This window comes from Protomyctophum bolini, assembly GCF_963924005.1.
Source record: "Protomyctophum bolini genome assembly, chromosome: 14".
NCBI lineage: Eukaryota > Metazoa > Chordata > Actinopteri > Myctophiformes > Myctophidae > Protomyctophum > Protomyctophum bolini.
The window spans coordinates 42,458,777-42,483,490 of NC_137875.1; the positions used below are offsets into that span (position 1 = coordinate 42,458,777).

Below are 24,714 nucleotides of genomic sequence, written 5' to 3' on the forward strand. Positions count from 1 at the left end.
AGCAGATCTACAAGCTCATATCGCGCCACCGAGTGGCGCGATACGAGCTTGTAGGTCTGCTATTTTTGAAAAATTCGAAGAACGACTGACATTTTTAGAATCTGATCTCAGGTCAGAATGGGTTAATCAGACCAGTGTGTGTCCAGTGGAAAACCTCGTATGAATCTGATCTCAGGTCAGAATGGGTTAAAGGCTCTCTCTCCTCGCACGGCACAGAATCGGCACATTAAAGCTGTGTGTGGGGGGGGGGGGGGGTGTAGGGGACAGAATCTGTGGCGCTAAACCCTGGCAGTCTCTGCTTGAACGTACTCTGTCTGGAAACCAAGCTGTGTGAATGAAGGAGAGCGATAGGCGAGAGAGTGGACAGACGAGCTGTGTATCTTCATAGAATCAGGCTTTATTAAGAGAGTCTCTGAATATTAAAACCATTCAAACCCCCGGGTGCTTCTTTGAACTCGATAACTACATTGCTTTCGGTCCATCAGTCCAATTAGTGGATCTACTGTCCTTTTGTCTGTCCTGTCTTCCACCTCCCCTTCAGTCCTCCAGAACCATCGTGTTCAGTTCTTCATCAAGTTCGTCCAGGTCTTCTCCTGTGAAGAGGTTCTCATCCACAGGCACTTCCTCGTCGTCGTCTTCTTCCTCCTCCTCCTCTTCCCCCGAAAGCCCGTTGGCCTCCTCACCACCGCATGCTCCATTGACCTGCTCCTCTGTAGAGCACAAGAAAAAAAAAGTTGAAATCTTCATATTTTAGTATACGTTGAACTCTCTACCCATTTAGTCTAGACACTTCACTTTGTGAGAAAGGATTGGGCGCCACAAATTACAGTATCGCAGACGCATACACACGCATGTCCAGATTCAGGCTTTAAAACGCAAGCATGTTTGTCTTATATACTCGTGTCGTGATGGGTCAGAGGCTCCATTGGATGTCACAGTTCTAAATCCTAAACTTACTGCATGCTACAATTTACAATGCCTACATTGTAAGATACCGTCCATAGTGACTTGGCCTAACATGGCACAAACCAGCTCAGATCTTGAATGTCAGTTGCCATGGCCAATTTGTGGTTAAGTTATGGTTATTTAAAAGTACCTGCCCCATAGACACAATGTTAAATGCTGCCCCACGGTAAGATGGCCGCCACAGTAGCAACGTCGCTCTCCACTGGCCAGAGCGCGGGTGAGACATCTAGCTTTCTTATATATATCTATCTATGGTGCGAGCAGCTAGAGGGAAGGTCATGGGGTCACCAAAGTCAAGAGGTTTCTTCCTCATGGGCACATAAATGTGAATGGGCACATCAAATTTCATTCAATATAACAATTATATTTCAAGATAGACGAGGGGAGAAAAAAAACAACCTCAGTAGAGGTGACGCCAGTACGACGCTAGTACAGCATATTACATTGCGCAACTGCTTTTATATATTGCATTTTGAATACTGTGTTTACTGCCATTTTTTTTCTCATTGCTGCAATATTGAGGAGAAGCCCAACCAATTTACTCTATTATAACGTATATAATGAATGGGATGCAACGGTACAGAATCTTGACATGTGGGCAGTCTGGGCACCAACCTGACCCAGCATGTGTCAGGGAGGGAAAGAAAGAAAGAAAACGGACTGAGTCCGTCAATAATCAAACATTCTCACCGTCGTCGTCGTCCACCGTGGGCTGACTTTTATTCCGAGAGGTGAAACGGTCCATAGATGCTACAGTGATGCCCACTTTGTTGTCCACTTCTTGGGGGACAAAACGGGATAGGTCTATGTCCTGGAATACTGTAGCTTCCACCTGGGGGGGGGGGGAGGGGGGTGGGAGAGACAGGTGAATGTTATGTGTTCTTTGAGCAGGATTGTTGTCTTTGTCCAAGAAGGCTGAAATGTTACAAAGCAATACGGTATAAATGTTTTCAAAATGTCTGCTGTGAGTTAGGGATTCCTTGTAGATTTATATTATGACTATTTTAAAATGTTTTTCCAACATAGTAAAAAAAAAAATCACACCTGTGTGAACCAAGTGGTGCAACTGCCCTCTCTAAAAGCTGAATAACCCCTAATCTACGGAGCTCTCCATGGTTTGGTCCATTACCGCGATTTTCAGAGGTTTTTGCTGATAATCCGGTGGTCTAGATGGAAACATTGGTGCTTTCTAGAGCAAGGATGGCTATATTTTAGCTCGCTAGCATTGACGCTAATTATGTAGCAACAACATCCACACACGGGTGCGGATGCGGGTGCGTGCGCACACCAGTGGTGCACGCGCACATGCACGGCACTACACACACGGGTGCGGGTGCGTGCGCACACCAGTGGTGCACGCGCACGCATGCGCACACCACTCGTGCTCATTTGACGTACATCACAAACAAACAGGTACATAGACATTGCGAGCTGGTTGTAGAAGTGGTTGCACCACTTAAAAAGAGGCAAATAGGTTTAGGGATAAGGGGTGGTGCAACATATAGGTCCAAGTGTTTTACCTGCTGTTCGTCGTCGTCGTCATCGTCGTCCTCTTCTTTGGCATATTGAGTGTCGTCTGCTTCAGCGTCATCCTCGTCTATCATGTCTGGACGGAACTCAAACACTTCACGACCACTCACCTGCACACAGACATGCAGCAAAAAACACATTTCACAGACTGCGCTCATTTAACCCATTTGGACAGGTCGATAAAAAAAAAGGCTTCTAAATCCTAACATTTTCCTGAAAAACCTATGTTTCTATGTCAGTGGTGCGCAACCTTTTTCCCCCAGAATTCTCTATTGGGCCACGGACCCCCATCTCAGAATATGTAGTTCCAGGGACCCGCCAGAAGCAAATATTTTAGTTCAAAATGTTCGCTCTGAAACATATATTCAATGATTTGCGCCACAGTTTAATGATTTTTCAAGCTCGTAGCAGACCTACAAGCTCGTAGCACACCACTCGGTGCCGCGCTATGAGCTTGTAGATCTGCCATTTTTTAATAGCTAAAGCATAACATAATGGTAACACCAAAAGGGGTTCCCGCCCAAAATGGGTTAATAAAGTTACATGTCAAGAACCACAACACAAACATTTCCTACCCCAAGTGATCTTCCAGCCTTGAAGTCAGCTCTTTTCTTCTCCATATCCTCCATTGCTCTTTCCACCTGTTAATCAAAATCATTTAAATGTTGGGTATGCAAATTAGGCATGTACAAGCAGTGTTGTAACCAACGCCCTTACATCGCGTTACGTTACATAACGAAACTACTATTTGCAATAATTTGTAACCCAACGCTTTACAGAAGTGCCGGGTGGTAGTGGAATAATAAACAACAACATGCTTTTAGCAGTAGGCTAAACACTTTGGAATTACGTTAAACACCTATCCTCCGTGGCGGCGTATAGGTGAGTACTAGTTAATGAATTGTTAAGTCTCATAGTATCTTTCATCATCAACAACAGGCTGTTGTTGATGCCCCCCAAAATGAACAGGTTACAGCCTACAGGATTCTCATTCTGTTACTGTCACTGCCTGCAAGGACGGCCGCCGTGCCATTTCTTATAAACTATCTAATTCATACGTGGGTCGTCGTGGGTCCACGTGGAGTTGTTGTTGTTCATGCACCACGGTGCGTAGCGTGGAGAGGGCATCAGAGCGCAGAGCAACAGCCTGGTAATAGTATGGCATATTGTCTGTACTCTCTTTCTGTCCAGTGTACAGGCTGGCGATTGTGGCGAATTATATTCGTTAATAAAGAGAGAGCTGTGGTAGAGCGTGTGGTACTGGCAGTACCACACGCTAAAATGGCAAATGCGGATCATGACAGACTTCATATTGCACAGCACCATTTGTTTTGAAGGCAAGTTGAGGCTACAATAAAGATTCCTGAACATGTTTAATTGTTCCACTACATTTCATAATGTTAGGAGGGAGTTGTCTTTTCTCTTACTGTGCGACAGAACAAAAAACCTTCTTTTAAATCGTTTTTTATATTATTTTAGTAAAGTAAAGTAGTTACTTTCATAATTTAAAGTAAAATAACAAATTACTTTTTTAGATAAGTAACGATAACTATAATTCCTTACTTTTTTAAAGTAACTTGCCCAACACTGAGTTAAATACATATACGATATTACTGCATATCATTGTTCCTGCTTTTTTGTATTTGCTTAAAGGAATAATTCACGCAAATTAGTTTTTTGTCAAATTCCTGAGCCAATAATTTGATGACCAGCTGAGTCAAGGCTTCACCGGGTGTTTTAACCTCTCTCTACGTCGTCCTCAGACGAGCCCTCCATCGTCGTCTCCAGTCATCTCGGTTCTCCATACATCTGGCCAGCTCCTTTGTGCTTTCCGCACCAGTATCTCCCTTTAGTACGTCCACGTAGGTAGGTGTGGGACGTCCTCTCGATCGATGCCCGTGTGTTGGTTCCCACAGTACAAGCTTTTTGGCCGGGAGTTCTTGATGTCGGTGGCAGTGGCCAGCTAGTCTCATCCTCCTTACTGCTATCTTCTCTGTTACACTTGGTAATGCCCCGTACAGACGCTTGTTGGTGATGTGCTCATCCTGGTTGATGTTCAGTACCACACGTAACATTCTTGTGTAGCACCCGTCCAGGGATTTCTGTAGGGCTTGTTTAAGTGTCCAGCATTCACAGCCGTAGAGGAGGACGGACTCCACGGTAGCAGAGAAGAAACTGATCTTGATGTGTCGGGGGAGGTTGGATTTCCACACACTGGTCATACCGTTAAGAGCTCGCCAGGCGAGTGCCTTCCTCACTTTAAGGTCCTTCTCTGTGGAGTCGACCCATGCGCCCAGGTATTTGAAGTCGCTGACCTCCTTTAGAACAGTACCCTCTATTGTCGTTAGGGGCAGATGCTCTTGGGGGATGTTATATATTATGACCTCAGTCTTCTTTGCATTAAGTGATAGAAATTAGTAATTGTTTTGGACGAACTACTCCTTTAATGCCAATAATGTAATGGATCACGACTGCAAAGAAGTTGCAAAACCCCATGTCGTGCTCATTTTACAATAGTTCCGCTTTCCTAATTGCCATCCAATGTAGCTTGTAGCCCCATGCATGACCCATCACAGTGGCGAGTATCTGCTGTTCCCTGGCAGGATCTCTAGACAATGTTTTGTGCAGTGGAACCCATTATCGCGCTAGCATGATGAAAAGTGAACAACAATTGGCTTTTAGATATCCGAATCTACTAACGGCGTTTCCCCCCCGATGAACTTAATATTGGATGAAATAATTACCTTATCCTGCCTCTTCCTCTTTTTCCAGGTCAGGAATGTCTCCAGGGTGATACGAGTCACGTTGGCTCCCAGAGCTGCACGCTGGAGCCCAGAGAGACAAATGCATTAAGACAAAGGCAGCAATTGAATAAACCACAATCTCTAATTAAATATAGGAGCCATTTGGGATGGGAAATAATGTGTACATAAAGTCAGTCACGCACATTAGGCAGCAATGTTATAATCAAATTCTTATATACTACTTGTTGAGGGAACGGTGTAAACCGGGAATGACGCAAGATGGGAATGCATGCCCAGTTCGGTTATACAATTGACCTTTCGCAGACCGCGGGCCATGTTGCCGTCAAGAGTTTGGAAGCACTCGTTTTCAGTAAAGCAATGTCCTGCTGTCTCTTGCATTATGTCCTAATTCAAAACAGGTGGTAGTAGCAGGGCAGTTGAGTGATATCTAACAGCCAGGCACTTCCAAACTCCAGCATTTAGAAAAGGAATCACCTGCAGGGACACAAAGTAGCTCATAGCATGTCTACAGTGGATTTGTGTTTAATGAAACAAACACTTGGGAGGATAGAAAGAGGATAATTTAAGCTTTCCGTACAGCTGCAATGTTGGCGAGTTTGACGTCGTGTAATACAATCAGATTTTCTGCTTGGATGAAAGGGCTGCCAATGGGAAGTTGCACCTATAGGTAAGCACCTTGCCATTAACTTATATGGTAAGATGGCCTCGGTCTGCACATGGAGAATAGCTGTACCAGTACAGCGTAGCCAGTGAGTTACCCGTGGGCACTGGGCACCGGCCTACTCGGAAACCACTCAAATTCGGAATGCATGCCTCCCTGTAATCATTACTATAATAATTACTGTTTGTATTCCCTCATTGCATTGTGAATAGGTCTCAACATCACTTATAGCACAATGGATCGCAGATTCCGAAGACTTGTGGTATGTCATTTTGCCAACATTGCCATGTTAAGGTCTTCCACTGCTGGCCTGCTCGCTTTGCCAAAAAAAATGGCAACTAAAAAATACGGGGAAGCAGCTTTTTGCTTCTACGGGCCGTCGGCATGGAACAAGCTCCCACTGTACCTTCGTCAGGCAGCCTCTGTAGACATTTTTAAAGCTCAGCTCAAGACCCACTTCTACAACATTGCTTTTAATTGATCTTTTATTTTTTTATTTTTGTTATTCATGTCCTCACTGTATTGCATTACTGCTTGTTTTTAATGTTGTTGCCTTGCTTTTCTCTTATCCTCCATTTCTCTGTAAAGCACTTTGAGCTGCATTTCATGTCATGAAAGGTGCTATACAAATAAAGTTTTATTATTATTTTTATTATTATTATTGTCCTCGTCCGAATCCTTCTAGCATAATAAAGAAAATACATTTTGATAGTTCAACAATATCTGTGAAAAGGTGAATGAAATCGCTACTTCTGGTTACTCGGCAACGCACAAAAACAACACAAAGATCAAAAATATTACTTGCAGTGCGTCACAGTTAGCTACCATATACAACCCAATGTTGCACCAAATTGCATTAGGTCAATCGTCCAGCTCCAACCATAGCAAATATGACCTCTCCTCGACCCGGCACCCTCCTTACCTCATTCTCTATAAGTTCTTCCAGTGAGATCTTTTCCTCCTCTTTCTCGTCCTTCTTCTTGTCCCTTTTCAGGATGAAGCCAGGTGGAAGGGCATGCCTATACATGCAGTTGTCGCCCCCTCCTGGACATATCCAGAACCATCCATACTTGTTGGTCTCGATGGCATCCAGAAAGTGCCTGCACACCTGAAAAGACATTTAATTAAATTACTTCATTAGATAGTGCTCCCGGGATTAGAGAAAATGTGTAAATTCTGCGGCTTGAAAATGCATATTCTACAGACATTAAAACAAATTAAAATGACCAAGCAAAAATATATTTAATTTAATTGTCACAGATATTCTAAAACATGGTGGAACCTAGTATGCAGCACATTCATAATCATAATAAATTGACCCTTAAAATGTGCCACAATAGAGCGTCGCAGTCCCGCCCCCTTTCATGACGACGACAGGCCCAGGAAATAATTCCCCATGCATTTTTCTCAGGCATTTCAAAAAGTATTTATTTAAAGTAAGGCTGTCAAAAATAACGTGTTAACGGCGTTAATTAATTGCGTTCAAAATATTTAACGCATATTAGTGTTCCCCCTAACATGCGCACGCGGCTCAGGAATTATGTGTCCCTGTTCATTATGTTGGCAAGATTTAAAAATAATAAAGTCCCGACTGCCTGCAGAGTTTATTTCTCCTGCCTTCTGTGTGATTTATCCTTCCAAGCCCACCCTACGTCTACTACATCCTGTAGTTCACTTAAGAAATAAAAGTATTGTTACAAGTCGCTTTTATTTTGAAGAGGAAGTTGTTTCGGTTGTAGCCAGCTACCATGACAGACTCGACTAGAAGTGCCGGGTGGTAGTGGAATAATAATAATAATAACATGCTTTTAGCCAAAGTTCATAAAAACTGCATGCGTCTATGACTTAAACAATGTAGGCTAAACGCTTTGGAATTACGTTAAACATGGTATATCCTCCGTGGCGGCGTCATTAGGTGAGTACTAGTTAATGAATTGTTAAGTTTCATAGTATCATTCATCATCAACAGGCTGTTGTTGATGCCCCCCAAAATGAACAGGTTACAGCCTACAGGATTCTCATTCTGTTACTGTCACTGCCTGCAAGGACGGCCGCTGTGCCATTTCTTATAAACTATGTAATTCATACGTGGGTCGTCGTGGGTCCACGTGGAGTTGTTGTTCATGCACCACGGTGCGTAGCGTGGAGAGGGCATCAGAGCGCAGAGCAACAGCCTAGTAGTATGGCATATTGTCTGTACTCTCTTTCTGTCCAGTCCTACGTGTATAGGCTGGCGATTGTGGCGACTTATATTCGTTAATAAAGAGAGAGCTGTAAAGGATATATTGTCTATGGTCAGTTCATGGTGTGTATCATTCTCGTTTTTAACCGGGCCGTGATAATGCGGCGCAATGACGGTAGGCAGTAGCCTAATTATACAATGTAACCAACTTGCGCAAGCATTAAAAAATGGGTTTTAATTGTCTGGTAACGGAAAATAAATAATCTATCCATCCATCTTCAACCGCTTATCCGTAGTCGGGTCGCGGGGGCAACAGCTCCACCAGAGTGTTCCAGACTTCCCTCTCCAGAGCAACATTAGTGACTTCCTCCTGGGGGACCCCAGTCTACATGGCCAAAAGCCAGTGTTCATTTGACTCAAAGTGTAGGCTAGGCCTACAAATGCTCACATCACATCATGGCTATACTAAATGCATTAGAAAACAAAAAAACATTCAAAAACGAATCCGCTTTCTGTCATTTATATTTCCATTTCCACAACAATAAACAGGAAAACATGGCATATTTTGGACATAGTTCGAATGTAGCTCTGGTCCATAGCTCTAATGCGTAGCCTTAGAGCTATGTTACTTTCAACTTCGGCCACTCGCATGAATGCAGACCAGCCTCTACTCTTTAGTGTAAATAAAAAGAACGTTTTTGCTACTCACCAAAACAAAGGCGGGTTGTGTCAATAGAAAGACTACTTTCCTTAGTGGAAGCACTCTGAGCCCCCCACCACACGTATAAACTGTACTTTTTGGGCAAAAAGGGATTTTGTTTCCACCGGGAAAAAAACATTTTTAGTTACTCCGCTGCGCCCTCTACTGATATTGCCCAGAGAACTGCCTCATAGAGAATATTTTTCCTCCGGTGAAAAAAAATCCCTTTTTGGCCAAAAAGTACCGTTTATACGTGTGGTGGGGGTCTCAGAGTGCGTCCACTAAGGAAAGTAGTCTTTCTATTGACACAACCCGCCTTTGTTTTGGTGAGTAGCAAAAACGTTCTTTTTATTTTCGCTAAAGAGGAGAGGCTGGTCTGATTTCGATTTGAGATTTAAAATTGTAAGTCCCATAGCCTTGTACTGCAGGGCAGAATCGTAGAAGCAGTAGAAGGTTATGAATCAGAGCTAGTTCGAATGGTGATTAATCATGATTAAATTAATTTCGAAGCTGTGATTAATCTGATTAAAATTTTTAATCATTTGACAGCCCATCTGTAAGCCTCGAACAAAGCAAACTCAGATTGTGACAAATCATAAACAATTATTTGGGCCGAACAAATCATTTTGTTGTTTTTCTTATATTGGATTTGTTGTCACGATCAGAGTTGGCTTTGTCCGAGGCTTTAAAGGTCTTCAAATACTTTTTGAAATGTCTATGGGGAAAAATGCATGGGGAATTATTTCCTGGGCCTGTCGTCATGAAAGGGGGTGGGACTGCTACGCTCTACATGGCTACATAATCTGTTATTTTAGTTTAAAAGCGTGTTGTCTTTTCATTACTCTTGAATTATGATATGCCATCATTCGATTATATAGTATATAATGAAGGCAGATCTGGACCCCAGATCCCGAAGCGGCTGTCGGACTATGTGGTCAAAATTATAATGACAAACGACAAACATCATCTCATTTTACACCCCTGACCCACTCCCAGGGAAGTACTTACTTTCTGTGTCTTGGAGGCTTTTTTCTTATCAGCTTCTCCGTGCTTTTCGTTCACGACCTCTTCCAATTTCTTCTCATCCCAATTCTCCATGGAATCTGAAACAACATTACAAGCCTTCAGTTGGACACATTCTGTCCGTAAAAAATTATCGAGATATTTTTGAGACATCTACATTACACTACACTACATTAAAAGGACAGTACAGGCGTTTTATTTGCTTTAGTGAGCCAGCCCAGTACAATGGGCAGCCACATGGAGGCAGCATACACCGTTAACTATACTGTACCCTTTTCTCTCCTTGTATTACTTTTCTGAAACAAAGGGCTTTGTTTTTTGGCTGCATCAACAACGCATTCTCCCTTTCTTCTCGTATAAAACTATGTCCGTGTTTAACACCACTGGCGTATCTCACCCTTTTCATATGAAAGAACATACTTGTGTGGCTGCGTGCATGTTGTGATAATATTAATCCTCAACAATGTTATGTGCTGGCCACACTCATTATTTTCATTTGAATACATACAAGTACGGGTGCACACAAGCGGTGCGCCAGTGCGCCGTCAAAACGTTTGGTGCGCGGTAGATCAAAGGCCCTTAAAACTAGGCTCCAGACCTCCCAAAACAAACTGGTCAGGCTCCTACTTGGCCTCACCCCCCGAACCCACCTCACCCCTGCCCACTTAAGACAGGTTGGAATGGCTTAGGGTCGACGACAGAGTACAGCATCTTGCAATGGGTCTGGTCCACAAAATTCGATACACCACCAAGATACCCATGCACCTGTCTAGATACTTACTTTAATGTTAACGAAGTCCACACCCACAACACCAGAGGGAGTGCAACGAACCATGTACAACCCAGATTCGGCACAAACAAGGGACTAAATTATTTTCGCTCCTATGCCACCAAAATGTGGAACGCCCTACAAACAGTCATTAAGACATGCGAATCCCTTTACTCTTTCAAAACCGCTCTCAAAGGGCACCTACGGACGGCTGCAATTCAAAACTGGCACCCCCCACCCCCTTACCATTATGTTTCTTTTCCCTTTTTAACTCCTTTATGATGAATTCCTGTTCTGTTCTTCGACTATATAGAAGTGTCCATTTGTACATCTCTAAATGTTTTGATGAATTGAACAAGGTGGACCCTCTTGTAAACAAGTGTAATGCGTATTGAGTTTGTGCTTGAAATGTACTGTAATTCTGCAAACTGTTAATAAATATTTCAATCAATCAATGGAGGCGCATTTGCGCACCCAACAGCTGAGAGACAGGGATTTAGAGAATGCTGACAGGCCCTCAAATGAGATGTTAACGTCCTGTAAGTAGACTCAGAAATAAAACTGGTGTTGACTAATCAATACAAGTGGCTCTCATTTTGATGAGGCAGTTTCTGCACAGGAAGTCCGTTTCACTAAACAAGCTATACGATGGATGAGCTGTCAAAGTGCTAGTCGCTAAACCACGTTAGCGACCAAGACCATATTTACAATATGAAAACTGTCACTTAAGACAATGTAGGTTAATACACACGCTGGAATTAAACACGGCACCTGCAGGCAGCATTAGGCGAGTAATTCATTGTATACGTGTTGGACGTTTGTGGTTGTGCTAATGATAAACGGACAGCTGCGGCCAGTGGGACCTTACTGCTGCTTAACGACAACACTGTCTGTGACTAGGTGTACTAGTGTAGCTTTGCATCTGCCCGTGTGAAAGCAGCATAACGTTGTGGCAGGATACAAGCGTCTGTACCCCGCCCCGGCAACATTGCTTGTACTTGCAGCAATGTTTTTACTCCAGTGTAAAATGTCACTAGTCTTTGGTATGATTCAGCCAGGAACTGAACCCCAATTTTCCAGTGTCAGGGTGGATATTCTAACCACAAGGCCACAGAGCTGATCACCAAATGAGGCATCACATTACGGAAAATGTAGAAAAAACCAAAAATTAACAAATGAGGCAGAACAAATGACCATAAATAAATTAATGCAATAAGCATGGAAATACTTTAGTCAAATTATGACAGTCACTGTCATAATTTTGACCTATAGTGATTTTTCTCTCATCGAGGAGGAAATTCTAATCCTTTCACATTAGAAAAGTGGCAAAACACTAAGCACACACAAACACAAACCAACCTTTCTTCTGTTCATCTTCCCCTCTCTCGTCCACATAGAGGCTCCTCTTTTCACTTTTCCTATCTAGGGTAAGGTCGTGGCTGAATTTGCACTTGTCACCCTTTGTGCACTGGCCCTGCTTAAAGAATGCACACAGCACTGACTTTGGGTCTACACCTGTAGACAGACAGACAGAAATACATATAGTATTATAAACTTGCCTTGCAAATATTTGAAATTTGATCATACAAAAGGCAAAATATTATTTACAATCTATGCAAGCATGCGCCCCAAAAAACTAAACTCAATATGTTGACAGGAGAAATTATTCTCCACATAGAACTAGGGCATATCTTGCAGATTTTGTAGCAAGTCATAATTCTAATTTTAAAACTATAGTAAAAAATACATGGAAATATTGTTTTTGTCCCCACCCCCCTTCTCCCAATCCTAGCCTGTATTCCGATTTTCTGATTAACCCACACGTGCGTAATCGTGTTGCTGCTGTTAGTTGGTCTTCAGACTGGTTGGTCCTAGATTGGCTCAATGCATCGATGAAGCAAATCTATGGGATAACTTTTACTTGGCGAATGAGCCATGTCATTTTGAGTCATTTGCATTATTAGTTTCCCACCCTCAAACAAGGAATCAATGTGTGTGTGACTGTGATTATGTGTTACCTTTGGCGACTTTCTGAGCAGCAACAACAGGCTTAAACAGCTCATTCAGTTCATCCAACTCTTTCTTCTTATCAGCCTTCTTATTGGTCAGGCCTTCCAGGCCCGGCTACACACAGACGAACGGAGCAAAGAGGGAGATAGATATTTTAGCCACATGAACCCCACCCCCTTTTTGAAACTAGCTCCTCGTCACTCGTCCTACACACTTCCACTTGGTTTGAGCATAGATATATAAATAATAGAGACGGCACCGGAATCCCTTCCATCCACTTGCATTGCATTGCGTCTCGGTTATTTATATATCTATGCTGAAACCGAGTGGAAGTGTGTAGGGCGAGTGGCGAGGAGCTAGTTTCAAAAAGGGCCCCAGTGTCCATTCACTGAAAATAACAGATCTACAAGCTTACAATGTATCGTGTTAAATGGTGGGAAGCAGGGACATTTCTTTAAAAAAAGAAAATAATGATGCATATCTATCAATAGACCCCCTAAGGATGTACAGTTCAAAAAACGTAAAGGATTTAGGCACATTTGCAGTTATAACTATGTCCAAAGCATAGACTGTAAAAAAATATGGACAAAGCGTTCCACGGGTCTAACGTGAACGTAAAATGAAGCCTGTCAGTCCTTGCAATGGAAGTCGCCATCTTTCTAGATCCGTTTTGGCCCAGTTCAGGCCAGCTGGCCCAGACAACGAGGCGGGACTTCCCCCTTCTTCTTCGTTGGTTTTTATTTTGACTCGAGTGGGTGGGGGATCCCGTTCATAGACTGTAACGGTAGCCACGCCCCTCAGAACATGCGCGACTTTATGGTCATTTTTTTAATAAATGGGACCATAATTTTCCAAAAAGAATATTATGACATTAGAAATGAGACTTTAAACTAGTGACTGGAAGCAAAAAGTATTCATGACCATGTTTATTAAGGTAATACAGTCTAGGTGAAGTTGGGCCCAAATACATGGACTTCTATGGGGCTATGGTTTTTTTTGAGCCCAATGAGAGCGCCACAACAGGCCATTATATGAACTTTCATTTCCTTAGTGGCTTCACAAAATATCCGTCTGACTGCCCCCCTGGTCCAAAGTAAGTCCAAAGTATAGTAGCCACTAGATGGCGCAATTTCACAATTTCGATGACTCAAGCTGTGAACACAGTTCAGATTTCACAATGTGGCTTTGCTATGGACAATGTTCAGGTCACAATTGATTGACATTTTTATTCACAGAATGCGTACAGTTAGAAGGTACGGGTCAATACAAAAACTACGGAGGATAAAACCATAAAAAGCACTAAAGACTACATCAGGGTTCTCCATTTTCAATTAATCAGGAAACGATAACAGCTCAGTCATAATATATTCTGGTTTAGAGAGTGTTAGGCTGTAGTGTAAAACCATTAATATTCAGATCAACAGGAAAATCTTAAAACACTTATAATGAATTATCATATGGTTGGTTGCCATGGTTGGTCTCTGGCTGGAAAAAACAGGCAGAATAACTGTGCATAAAAGTAATATAGCCTAACGATGCTTTGAGTTTGATGCAACAAGAATATTTATCATCCATAACTGTATGTTTAGGCTACATGTATGAATTACCTCATTCTGAGTGGAGAACTATAATCAATCCATCCAAACAAACGTCTGCTATATTACTTCCTCTTCCTCTTCCACACTGATCAATTCACTTTGGCCGCACTGATCAGCGTTCGTTGATCACCCTTCAACACACAACCGGCCGCGGGGGTGACTGTAGCCTAATTCACACAATCCTCCCCGCTCTGATCCTGTCGTCACGTCAATGAAACAGAAACGGTTTGCGGTACCATTCTGTATTTTATTGTTTTTTTGTCAAGCAACAGACAGAATCACAATCTTACGCTTTGCGGCCGTTTGCGTGCGCTGTCTCCGTTGTGTTCTCCCACCCCCATATTAGTAGGATTATTTTAGTAACGTGTATGCAGCCGCGTTTGGTTTGAAGTTATATGGAGAGACGTTGTAACGAACGGGTCTTCTCCCATCAAGCCGTGAGTGTGACTGAGTGATCAATGATCATGCTTGTCTGCTGCGTTGCGAGCCTGCACTGTCTCAGACGCTACATACCAATTCCTACACAGGTTGTGTTTATAACTATGCCCCCGGGCAAGTTCAGTTTACGGAGGTTACGGTTAGGTTTAGGTATATTTTCTTGAGGTTAGGGTTAGGTTTAGGTATAGTTTTACCGAGGTTAACGTTAGGCTGTCAATCACAGCGACTGGCCAATCACAGCGCGTTGACTGCACAACCCGTGTAGGCTTTGGTATGTCGCGCCTCAGACAGTATGTCAAGTCTGCGTGGCTGCCAGGGATATATGCCTCTCCCCCTGGGCCCTTCCCATCATAGATGTTTCCCATTGACCAGAGGCCGCCTTTCCGTCCCATTGGCTACAAGGCAAGCAGCCAATCACGAGGTTGTTGCCAGAAATAAGCTAACAAACCAGGCAAGCAACTGTGGGGAAAAAAACAATCCAAGTTTTGCCAAGCGGACTTGGCAACCCTGTAGTAGACTAGGTGGTGACATTTCACAAGTATATGTCAGTCAGGTTTTCACCTATCCTCCACAAGACACCGAGTATTAAATGTCACTAGTTACACCCAGAGAACACCATTCATCGTGGGCAAGCTGATCCGGCGTGAGTCCGCTGGCTGAAACAGCCTGGTTGTGCCCCCAAGCCAGTACATGCGGTTTCCCAATTGATATGAAAGAATGGCAGGCGGATTATTTACAAAACATTTTGAGTGTATAGCAGACATGTCATTGGTCATGTTAATAAAAAAAAAGTGATTTATTTACTTCATTATAAAGACGCTAAATTTTCAGTTTATATGGGATGACGTAGGCTAGAAGCTCACCTTGACACGCTGTTTTGGGTCAGCCCTCTCCGACGCAGTGGGAGGGATTTGAACAGGCTGTATACAGCCTTTTCGAAGGCTATATAGAGCATTTTCGAATATTAGAGGCTGTCCAGCATTGACGCACTCGGCCCTAGTGGTTAGAGCGTGAACTGCAGGCGGACCCGTGGATTCATGACGAGGAAACCCTGTGCAGCTGGGCTTTAACAGCGAACGCTCGTTTGCACGTCCGCATTTGACCACCAACTGTCGGCGGTCAAATGCGGAAGTAGACGGTTCTTCGGGGTGCTTCAAAACGCCACTGAGCAACTTCCACTGAAATGAATAGCGGATGGGCGGGCTGTCGCTCTAGTTCAGTCTCTAACCTTTTATTACTATATGGTCTCTCCCCCCCCTCCCCATCTCTCTCCCCGTTATCTGTCTACTTACTTCCTGTTTACTTACATCTATCAATAAAGGCAAAAAGCCCCAAAAATATCTTTAAAAATAAGGAAGGGAATAGCATTGGGAAACAGATGTGGGGACATAGCAGTGTACTGACCGCTCTGGGTGGTCCTCCAGATTTGACCTGCTGGCTAACATTCTTAATGAATTTCTGCTGCTTTCCACCTTTCTTGTTCTTCAAACCAAATGTCTTGTCCTGAAAATAAAAACAAAACAAAAACAAAGATAGCGTCATCCACAACAACGCACATATTAGTTTGACAACAGAGACAGTTGAAAATTTGCTTTACTTGGATTGTTTACAGTACACTCTTGGAACACAAGTTTGGTGAAAGAACATTTAAAATGGTCTCATGATTTAATTATATATATAATAATTTTAAATAAACCATTTTACAGTGGTCTAACTTACATAAAAGGCTTTTATTAGTCAATGAGTCTTATTTTGGTATCTGAAAAACGGGATTAAAATCAAGATGTTGTGAACGTGATCTATGCTCTATGCCTGGCAATGCCTTAGTTTTGAATCACTGTTAACTCTTAAAGCAATCTACTGTCATAGTTTGAAAACTTCCAAGAAAAGTCAGAGATTGGGCATCACAACGCCAGAAAACCACATTAGTCTGTTCCAGTCTGACATTTCAAATTTAAAAAGTTTAAAAAAATATATATCTACAAATGTATTTTAATACATTCCCTGGTCCACTCTTTAATTTAACCCATCACTCATTTTCTTGTTGGACGGCCGGCCCATAGGAATCACCATGGCCACCATCTCTGTGATGGACAGAGACTAATTTATAAGTTACTACATATGCTGGCTCAACAATATTGTCACAGATACCATACTAAGTTCAGGTGGCTGGCTGCATATGTTTCAGTAAGTTGTTTAATGAATGAAAAAAGTATTTGACCAGCTGTATTAGATCAAGAAAACATCAGTTAAACATCATAATGTAGAAAATGTTAAAACTTGATGGCAGATGGCTCCAGCCTCCAGCTGCAGATAACCAGAGGAAACGTGGCCCGACAGTAACCCGGCTAACACTGTGCGGTTTGTTGGCAAAGCCAGCACGGTTATCAGAGAACAGTTAAAAAAATAGTCCCTGACACATGGCTAATTAGCTAAAGTTTGCGTAATTGACACTATCCATCATTAGGCCTTACCAAATTAACATGAACACAGTTACAATTCACCAGATGCTAATACAATCTTAGCTCATCAGCAGCTAGCTTGTGTCCTCCTAGCAGCTATTCGTTTTGGGTTAGCAGGGACAAGAGTTGGGGCCATTAGGGCTAACAAGAACGTGCTATTATTTCGTGCCATTTTTACCTCAATAATCTTTTCCTTTTTCTTCTCTTGGGTTTTTTTATTCGGTGCGGCCGGGGCGGGTTTCTTTGGAGGCATGGCAGACAAGGTTTGGGTGTTGAGAGAAACGCGTCTCTGTAATGGATTGTGTTATCTTTAATGTGGTGTTGTTGCTGCTGCTAAGCCGCTCGCTAGCCGCGCACACACACAGCTCATCTCCTGCACCACCAGGCCACATGTGATCATGATGATGATGTGACCCACGCACGGCGTGCTTAATGACGACGTCATCGCGTATTTACCGAGATGCATGATGGGGTTTGTATTTCTCTTGGTGGCCTGGCCCTCGATTGATTGATTGATTGAAATCTTTATTAACAGTTTGCAGAATTACAGTACATTTCAAGCACAAACTCAATACAAAGACTGTTAACTGTGAGTGGACGACCCAATTAAGCCTTACACTTGTTTACAACAGGGTCCACATTGTTCAATTCATCAAAACATTTAGAGACAAACAAATAGACACTTCTATGTAGTTAAAGAACAGAACAGGAATTCATCATATAGGAAGCGAAAAGGGAAAAAAAATATATATACAGTGAGGGGAACAGGGGGATAAAAGAAAACGAAAGACAGAGTGTAGGGCGCCTGCACACAACACCATGCGTTGATGCCATGTGTGCATATGTGCAGGCACCCAACACCACGTCCATACAAAAACATAGTACAATCCAGATAAAAATTCAGCTTTTACAGAGGCCACTTTCGAATTGCAGCCATCCGTAGGTGCCCTTTGAGAGCAGTTTTGAAGGAGCCAAGGGATTCACATGTCTTAATGACTGTTGGTAGGGCCTTCCACATTTTGGTCGCATAGGAGCGAAAATTATTTAGTCCCTTGTTTGTGCCGAATCTGGGTTGTACATGGTTTGTTGCACTCCCTCTGGTGTTGTGGGTGTGGACTTCGTTTACATTAAGGAAGTATTTAGACAGGTATACATGGGTATCTTGGTGGTGTATCGAATCTTGTGGACCAGACCCATTGCAAGATGCTGTACTCTGTCGTCGACCCTAAGCCATCCCAGCCTGTCAAAGTGGGCAGGGGTGAGGTGGGTTCGGGGGGTGAGGCCAAGTAGGAGCCTGACCAGTTTGTTTTGGGAGGTCTGGAGCCTTGTTTTAAGGGCCTTTGAGGTGCTGTGGTACCAGGCATCCACCTGATGCATATAGTCAAAGAAACCTTGTACGAGGGCTCCTGTTAAGGTCTTCGATGGCAAGGGCCCGCCCGGGGTCCTTATTTAATGTGTTCTGTTTGGAATTTTGATAACAAATTAAGGAGTCGTGACTGACTCCCTGGCCCAAGGAGATGTGATTGAAATCAAGGAGAGTCCTGACCTGCAGAATCCATTCGTGCCACATTTCAAAATATCTTCTCCTGAGTGTCATCATGTGTGAAGTGAAACTTTAACTTTTTTCCAGCTCAAGTTCAACTATGGGTTTCTTAGTTTTCTTTAATACGTAGCCTATACTACTTTACATTAACATTTGATGTAGTAGGGCAAATACGAATATGCACTGGCTGCCTATAGGCCTAGGCCTAGGCTACTAAGTAGACAGCCAGTGCATATTCGTTTTTTTATTTTTTATTCTTCTATATTATACATTTTCGCTAGATGTCATGACCCCACTTAACGCGTTGGCCAGGTGGCGGAGTCATGTGTTGATTTATATTTTCTAGACAGCTAGAGCAGCAGCTGGGAGAGCAGTAGGAAGTCGTTCGTTTATTAAAGGGACACTTCACCCTTTTTGCAAAACAAATATATGTCAATGACGTTTAGAAGAGTCTTTATGTGTGCAATATGTGGTTGTAGATATTTAAAATGTTCGCAGTGTCCATCATGTCATGGATACTGGTAGATTATCTATATGAAGATGCACGAATTTCATTGGAGCCACTAGAGGCGCGATGCACTATACAAATCCTATTTGGTCTCCCATAGGCATGGTTTGCTCCCCCTGACCTCGCCACCACCCTCCCCTTCCCCTCTCCCAGGCTGACAACAATAGAGGGTATGCACAGGCATTAACCCATTCTGACCGGGCACCCATTTTGCTGTTAGCATCATGTTATGCTTTACCTATTGAAAAATAGCAGATCTACAAGCTCATATCGCGCCACCGAGTGGCGCGATACGAGCTTGTAGGTCTGCTATTTTTGAAAAATTCGAAGAACGACTGACATTTTTTTAATCTGATCTCAGGTCAGAATGGGTTAATCAGACCAGTGTGTGTCCAGTGGAAACCTGGTCAGAATGGGTTAAGTGAATGGCAAATCGAGTGGCAAAGTGAGTTTTAACATTGTTTAACGTTGTTTAATTTCCGTTTGGATGTATGGGCTGTCAAGGCCAGAAAGTCGTTTTTTGACACTCAGTAGGTGTTCCCGCATAACTTCCGGGTTTGATGATGATGTCACACGCATACCCTCTATTGACAACGTCATGTGGATGAGCATTGAGAGCAATAACTTACTGTATATGGCACAAATCAGACCCCATCAACCAAGAGTCTATATAAGACGTCTCGGTATCCCCCAGGAGGAAGTCACTAATGTTGCTCTGGAGAGGGGTCTGACTCTGGACTGGAGCTCTCTGGTGGAGCTGTTGCCCCTGCGACCCGACTTACGGATAAGCGGTTGAAGATGGACGGATGGGTCTCTTGACCTATCCGATTAAAACACCACAGTATAATTTAGAAGGAAATCACACAGGTGTGATATTTGTAATAATTGAAATAATAGTTCTGTTCTGTCTGTTATGATTGATTATGCTGTATCCATTATGAAGACTATATAGACATCCTAGCGCCACGTGTCGCAAATGGGAAGAAGGCAATCGCGGAAGGGCGATAGTCGATACTGTTTTTTGTTTGGTTTTTTTACTCCACTGTACTGTAGTGTACTCCACTGTACTGTAGTGTACTGTGCTGTACTGTGCTGTACTCCACTGTACTCTGCATGCTGTGTTGTACTGTACTGTACTCCACTGTACTGTACTCCACTGTACTGTACTCCACAGTACTGTACTGTACTCCACTGTACTGTACTGTGCTGTACTCCACTGTTCTGTACTCCACTGTACTGTACTCCACTGTACTGTACTGTATTGTACTGTTCTGCTCTCTTCTCCTCTGTTCATACTGTATGGTTCGGTACCATAATGTACCTACTGGACCAGTACTGTATAATACTGAACTGTGCCATACTGTACTATACCGTACTGTACAATACTGTACTGTACAATACTGTCCCATACTGTACCGTACTGTACAGTACTGTTCTGTACTGTAGCATACTGTGCTGTACCGTGCTGCTGTTCCCTGTGTGTGTGTGTGTGTGTGTGTGTGTGTGTGTGTGTGCAGTGAAAAGGGGAGGTGCTGGGGAATGAGAAAGTTGTGATGTAATTTGCACCACAGCGAAATGTTGCGCAACAACAAACATGTGTCTGACAAAAGTAATATTTGTACAGTAAATATGACAGTTGCGTGGATGCAATGTAGTGCAGCTGGATTCTGGGAGCGTGCAGATTTTATTTTGCGTGGAGAGACAGTGTGCTAACAGTGTGGTTTTGTAGGAGACGGAGCACGGATAAACGGCCATGTGCTTGTGTACCCCCTGTCCATTAGGGTAGAAGGATGTTGCTGACTGGCGTTTCACTTTTACTGAGTGTATAGAGTTCTCACATTTTTTCAGGTCGGGCCTAAAATCTATGCAAATTAATCGGGCTGGGCCTCGGGCCACACCAGTTAGGGCCCAGTTAGGGCCCAGTTAGGGCCCAGTTAGGGCCAGGCCTTCATTCTCAGGCCCGTTGAGAACTCTCCTCAGTGGCTGGAGCAATTGATCTGAATTGCACACGGGCATTGACAACGCAATTGTTTGCCTATGTATATATATATATATATATATAGGCAATATAATGCATATTGTGATGTAACCGTATATTGTCCAATTATATGAGGGCAAGAAAGTGCTATAAATACTAAGAGTAAAAATCATTCATCTGAATGCTGCTAATAGTTACTTGCTACTACTACTTTGGGACGACACACATTTTGTTGTATGGTCATTGTAGTTTCATTATCTGGCCACCAGGTGTCAACATTGCAGTATCCCCCAGTTGAGAGAGTATGTATAATGTAATAGCTATTACTTTCTATTTGTATCATTGATCAGTGATTTAATACAATTTTAAAAATCACACTTGTGTGAACTTCTGTGAAGTGAGGGGCGTTCTTATCATCATACATCATCAAAATTCGGCCGATCACTTTTGGCGTCCTAACTTTTTTTTACTCAAATCTTTGCTTCTGGAACAACATATTTTCAGATGGGGGGTCGGTGGCCAATTACATATCATTTTTGGGGTCCTTGACATGAAATATTGAGCACCACTGATATAAAAACATGACGTTTTTCAGAAAACTGTTTGTTTAGGACACTTGTTTAGGACACCCCTCACTTCACACAAGTGTTTTTTTTCTTGTGTGTGTGATGTCATGTGGCAGTCAAGTCTATGGACTTTATCTTTGCCTCATACACTCTCAGAGATACAAACCCGTAAGGGTCTATTCGGTTTCATTTGTATACGCTCACTCAGAGTTATATACCCGTAACGGTTCATTTATTTGGTTCCATTCTTATGTTCTCAGAGTGACAGACCCGTAAGGGTCCATTTGGTTCAACGTGTACACTCTCATTACAGAGCTGTAAGTGTCTATTTGGTTCCATTTGTACATTAGTACACTCTCAGAGTTGCAGACCCATAAGGTTCTATTTGACGACTGGTGTGGTCCCCATCTTTCTGCTGTGACTGTCTGCCTTTTAGAGCCATGTCTGTCTGCTGTGTAGAGTGTGTCTGTCTGCTGTTAGCCTCTCTGACTGCAGGGGTTGCTATGGTGATCAATTTACCATATTAGGGACATCAACAGGCTTCAACTTCCTTGATTGGCCAGCCTAACCCATCAGCTTTGTGGATTGGACAAACCTTGCATGATATTTGCGCCACTGAACTGAACCAATATATGTGGTATATTACGCTGTAATATACCATGCATTCTTTTTTTTTTTTAATATATATATATATTTTATCCCACGATTTTGTAACCCAAACTCCACACAGAAATGTCCTTTCGCCAACCCCGCCTTCGGGTATGGGCACTGATGACGCGGAGGAGGAAACACGCCGCCAGCACCCACAGCGTCCCGAGCGGGAATCGAACCCAGGACCTTCTAGCTGTGAGGCGACAGCACTACCAACTGTGCCACAGTGCCACCCTATATATACACCATGCATTCTATATTACATCATTCTTTTACACCAGTGGTTCCCAAAGTGGCGTCCAGGGACCACCAGGGGTACGTGAGGTAGTTCCAGGGGGTCCCCAGATAAATGATAGTTTGGAACCAAATGGACCCTTATGGGTCTGTAACTCTACAAATGAAACCAAATTGACCCGTTACTCAGAGTTAATTTTACAATATAAATTGTGGGTCCCAGAGATAAAAATGCCATTAAAGGTATATTCAGTGATTTCACTTAATTCAAATATCACTTCTTTTTTTATTTTGTTATGATAATCCTCTCTACTATATAGAGTGTGCTGACCATATAAGGAGTTCCTCCCTGTCCCCAGTTACCCTCGGGGTCAAAAAACCTTATAGGTTTCGTTTTTGACTCTCTATCCTGATTGGACGAAAGGCTTTTGGTCCCAGCTGAATCACTGAATATACCTTTAAATGGGGGTCCGTAGACTAATGCATGTCAAACTCGGGGTCCTTGAAATTAAAATCACTGTCATATCATAGTCACACAGTCGTGAAAATCTTCTCTGGCAAATAGGGGTCCGTGCGCTATTTGTCCATTTGGGGGTCATTGACATGAAAAAGTTGGCCACTCGGCCTGTGTCATGGGGAAGGTCATGTTGATCCATGGAGGATACGGCCAGTAGGCTGGATGGACTAATGTACAAGTTGGACACCACCACGATGGTTTTGTCTTCAATTAACACGAGAGGAACTCCACCACCTGCTTCAATCTTTGGGACACAGATTCTTGTATGTGGGGGCTGGGACGAGGACTACAACGTCAGAGTGTTTGACACAGAGACCAACATCTGCCTGAGCACACCATCTGCACAACTTCCTCCAGAAAGACAGTGGGATAGTTCCGCCTATATCTACAATGGAGAGCTCAGAGCTGTACATATTTGGTGGCATCAATGATTCTGTGGCAATTCCATCCACAGACCTTCTCCTGCAAGAAGGTTGAGCCCAGAGGGAAAGGCCTGTCTAAGATGTGCGGGGGATATGCTGTTGCAAGGTGCATGGGAGATCGTATCATCGTCTTTGGAGGACACAACACACCCACTGATCTGCATATCTTAGACTTGAGTCCTAGTCTGAAGACATTATGCCATGCTAGCAGTTATTCAGTACGGTCTGGAGCAGTCTGGACTGGAGTACTCCCACACAACATCAGGTGGATTCCAGAATCCAGTTCCCAAAACGAACACACAAAGCTAAGACGGGGTCCAATGAGGGCGTGGCCTCATGTGGATCTCAGACTTCATGGGACCAATCTGTGATGTCACCAGACTATGATGTATCTATGACATCATGACTCCATATTTGGGCATGGTTTCAGCCATTGACTTCCATTATAACATTGAAGTTTAAATAATAAATATTAAATATAAAAGGAAAAATGTCCAGAAAGCCTATCAAAACCCCTGAACCCTGACAGTGCTGATTCCAGAGATGCTGAATGCTGTATGTTAAAGTACATGTCTAGCTTTTAATGTTACACTATGACGTAAAACTTGCCATTCATTATCCATGGCATTCAATGTTTGTGTTAGGACAAAGTTTGTACAAGCTGGACGTGGGAGTAGGAGGCCCTCAAAAAGAAAACTAATGTACCCTAATTTGTCTGGAAATCACCAGTAAACATGGAATTGATGGATTCATAATCTCCTTCATTGTCAAATGTCATCCGCAGTCACCATAATCATAAGAATAACCGGGGAAGTTTTGGAAGCAGACATGTCAGATTCTGCATTAGCTGGGGGGCATACAGGAAAGCAGCAGGGTTTATAGCGCTTCAGTTGCTAATTTAAGTTGATTTAATTCCATTTCATGTAAGCCGCTTCATTTGATTTAATTTGGCAGAGTATAGTGATATGGTTTACATCCAGATTTAGTTGACAAGTTAGTTGAACAAGTTACTGCTCATGTGTGTGTCTACACACACACACATGAGCAGTAACTTGTTCAACTAACTTGTCAACTTGTAAACCATATCACTATACTCTGTAGCAGAACATTGCTGCCTTAAACTATGCCTCAGCCAGGAACCAAAATAGGTGACAAGCCTGTCTGTTGTGAGTGCAGGGTCTCTCATGACAA

General features: G+C 43.0%; 1 protein-coding gene across 1 annotated transcript; it reads right to left on the reverse strand.

Moving 5' to 3' along the window:
- Positions 1-377: 377 nt before the first annotated feature.
- zc3h15 (zinc finger CCCH-type containing 15) lies at positions 378-17,484 on the reverse strand. Its single transcript, XM_080782590.1, has 11 exons — positions 17,283-17,484; positions 16,047-16,145; positions 12,615-12,720; positions 11,956-12,111; positions 9,813-9,907; positions 6,845-7,030; positions 5,241-5,321; positions 3,072-3,137; positions 2,487-2,606; positions 1,657-1,798; positions 378-710 (listed from the first exon to the last, which is right to left on the reverse strand). The coding sequence occupies exons 1-11, from the start codon at positions 17,355-17,357 to the stop codon at positions 538-540; spliced, it is 1,299 nt and encodes a 432-aa protein (XP_080638716.1). The 5' UTR covers positions 17,358-17,484; the 3' UTR covers positions 378-537.
- Positions 17,485-24,714: the final 7,230 nt, after the last annotated feature.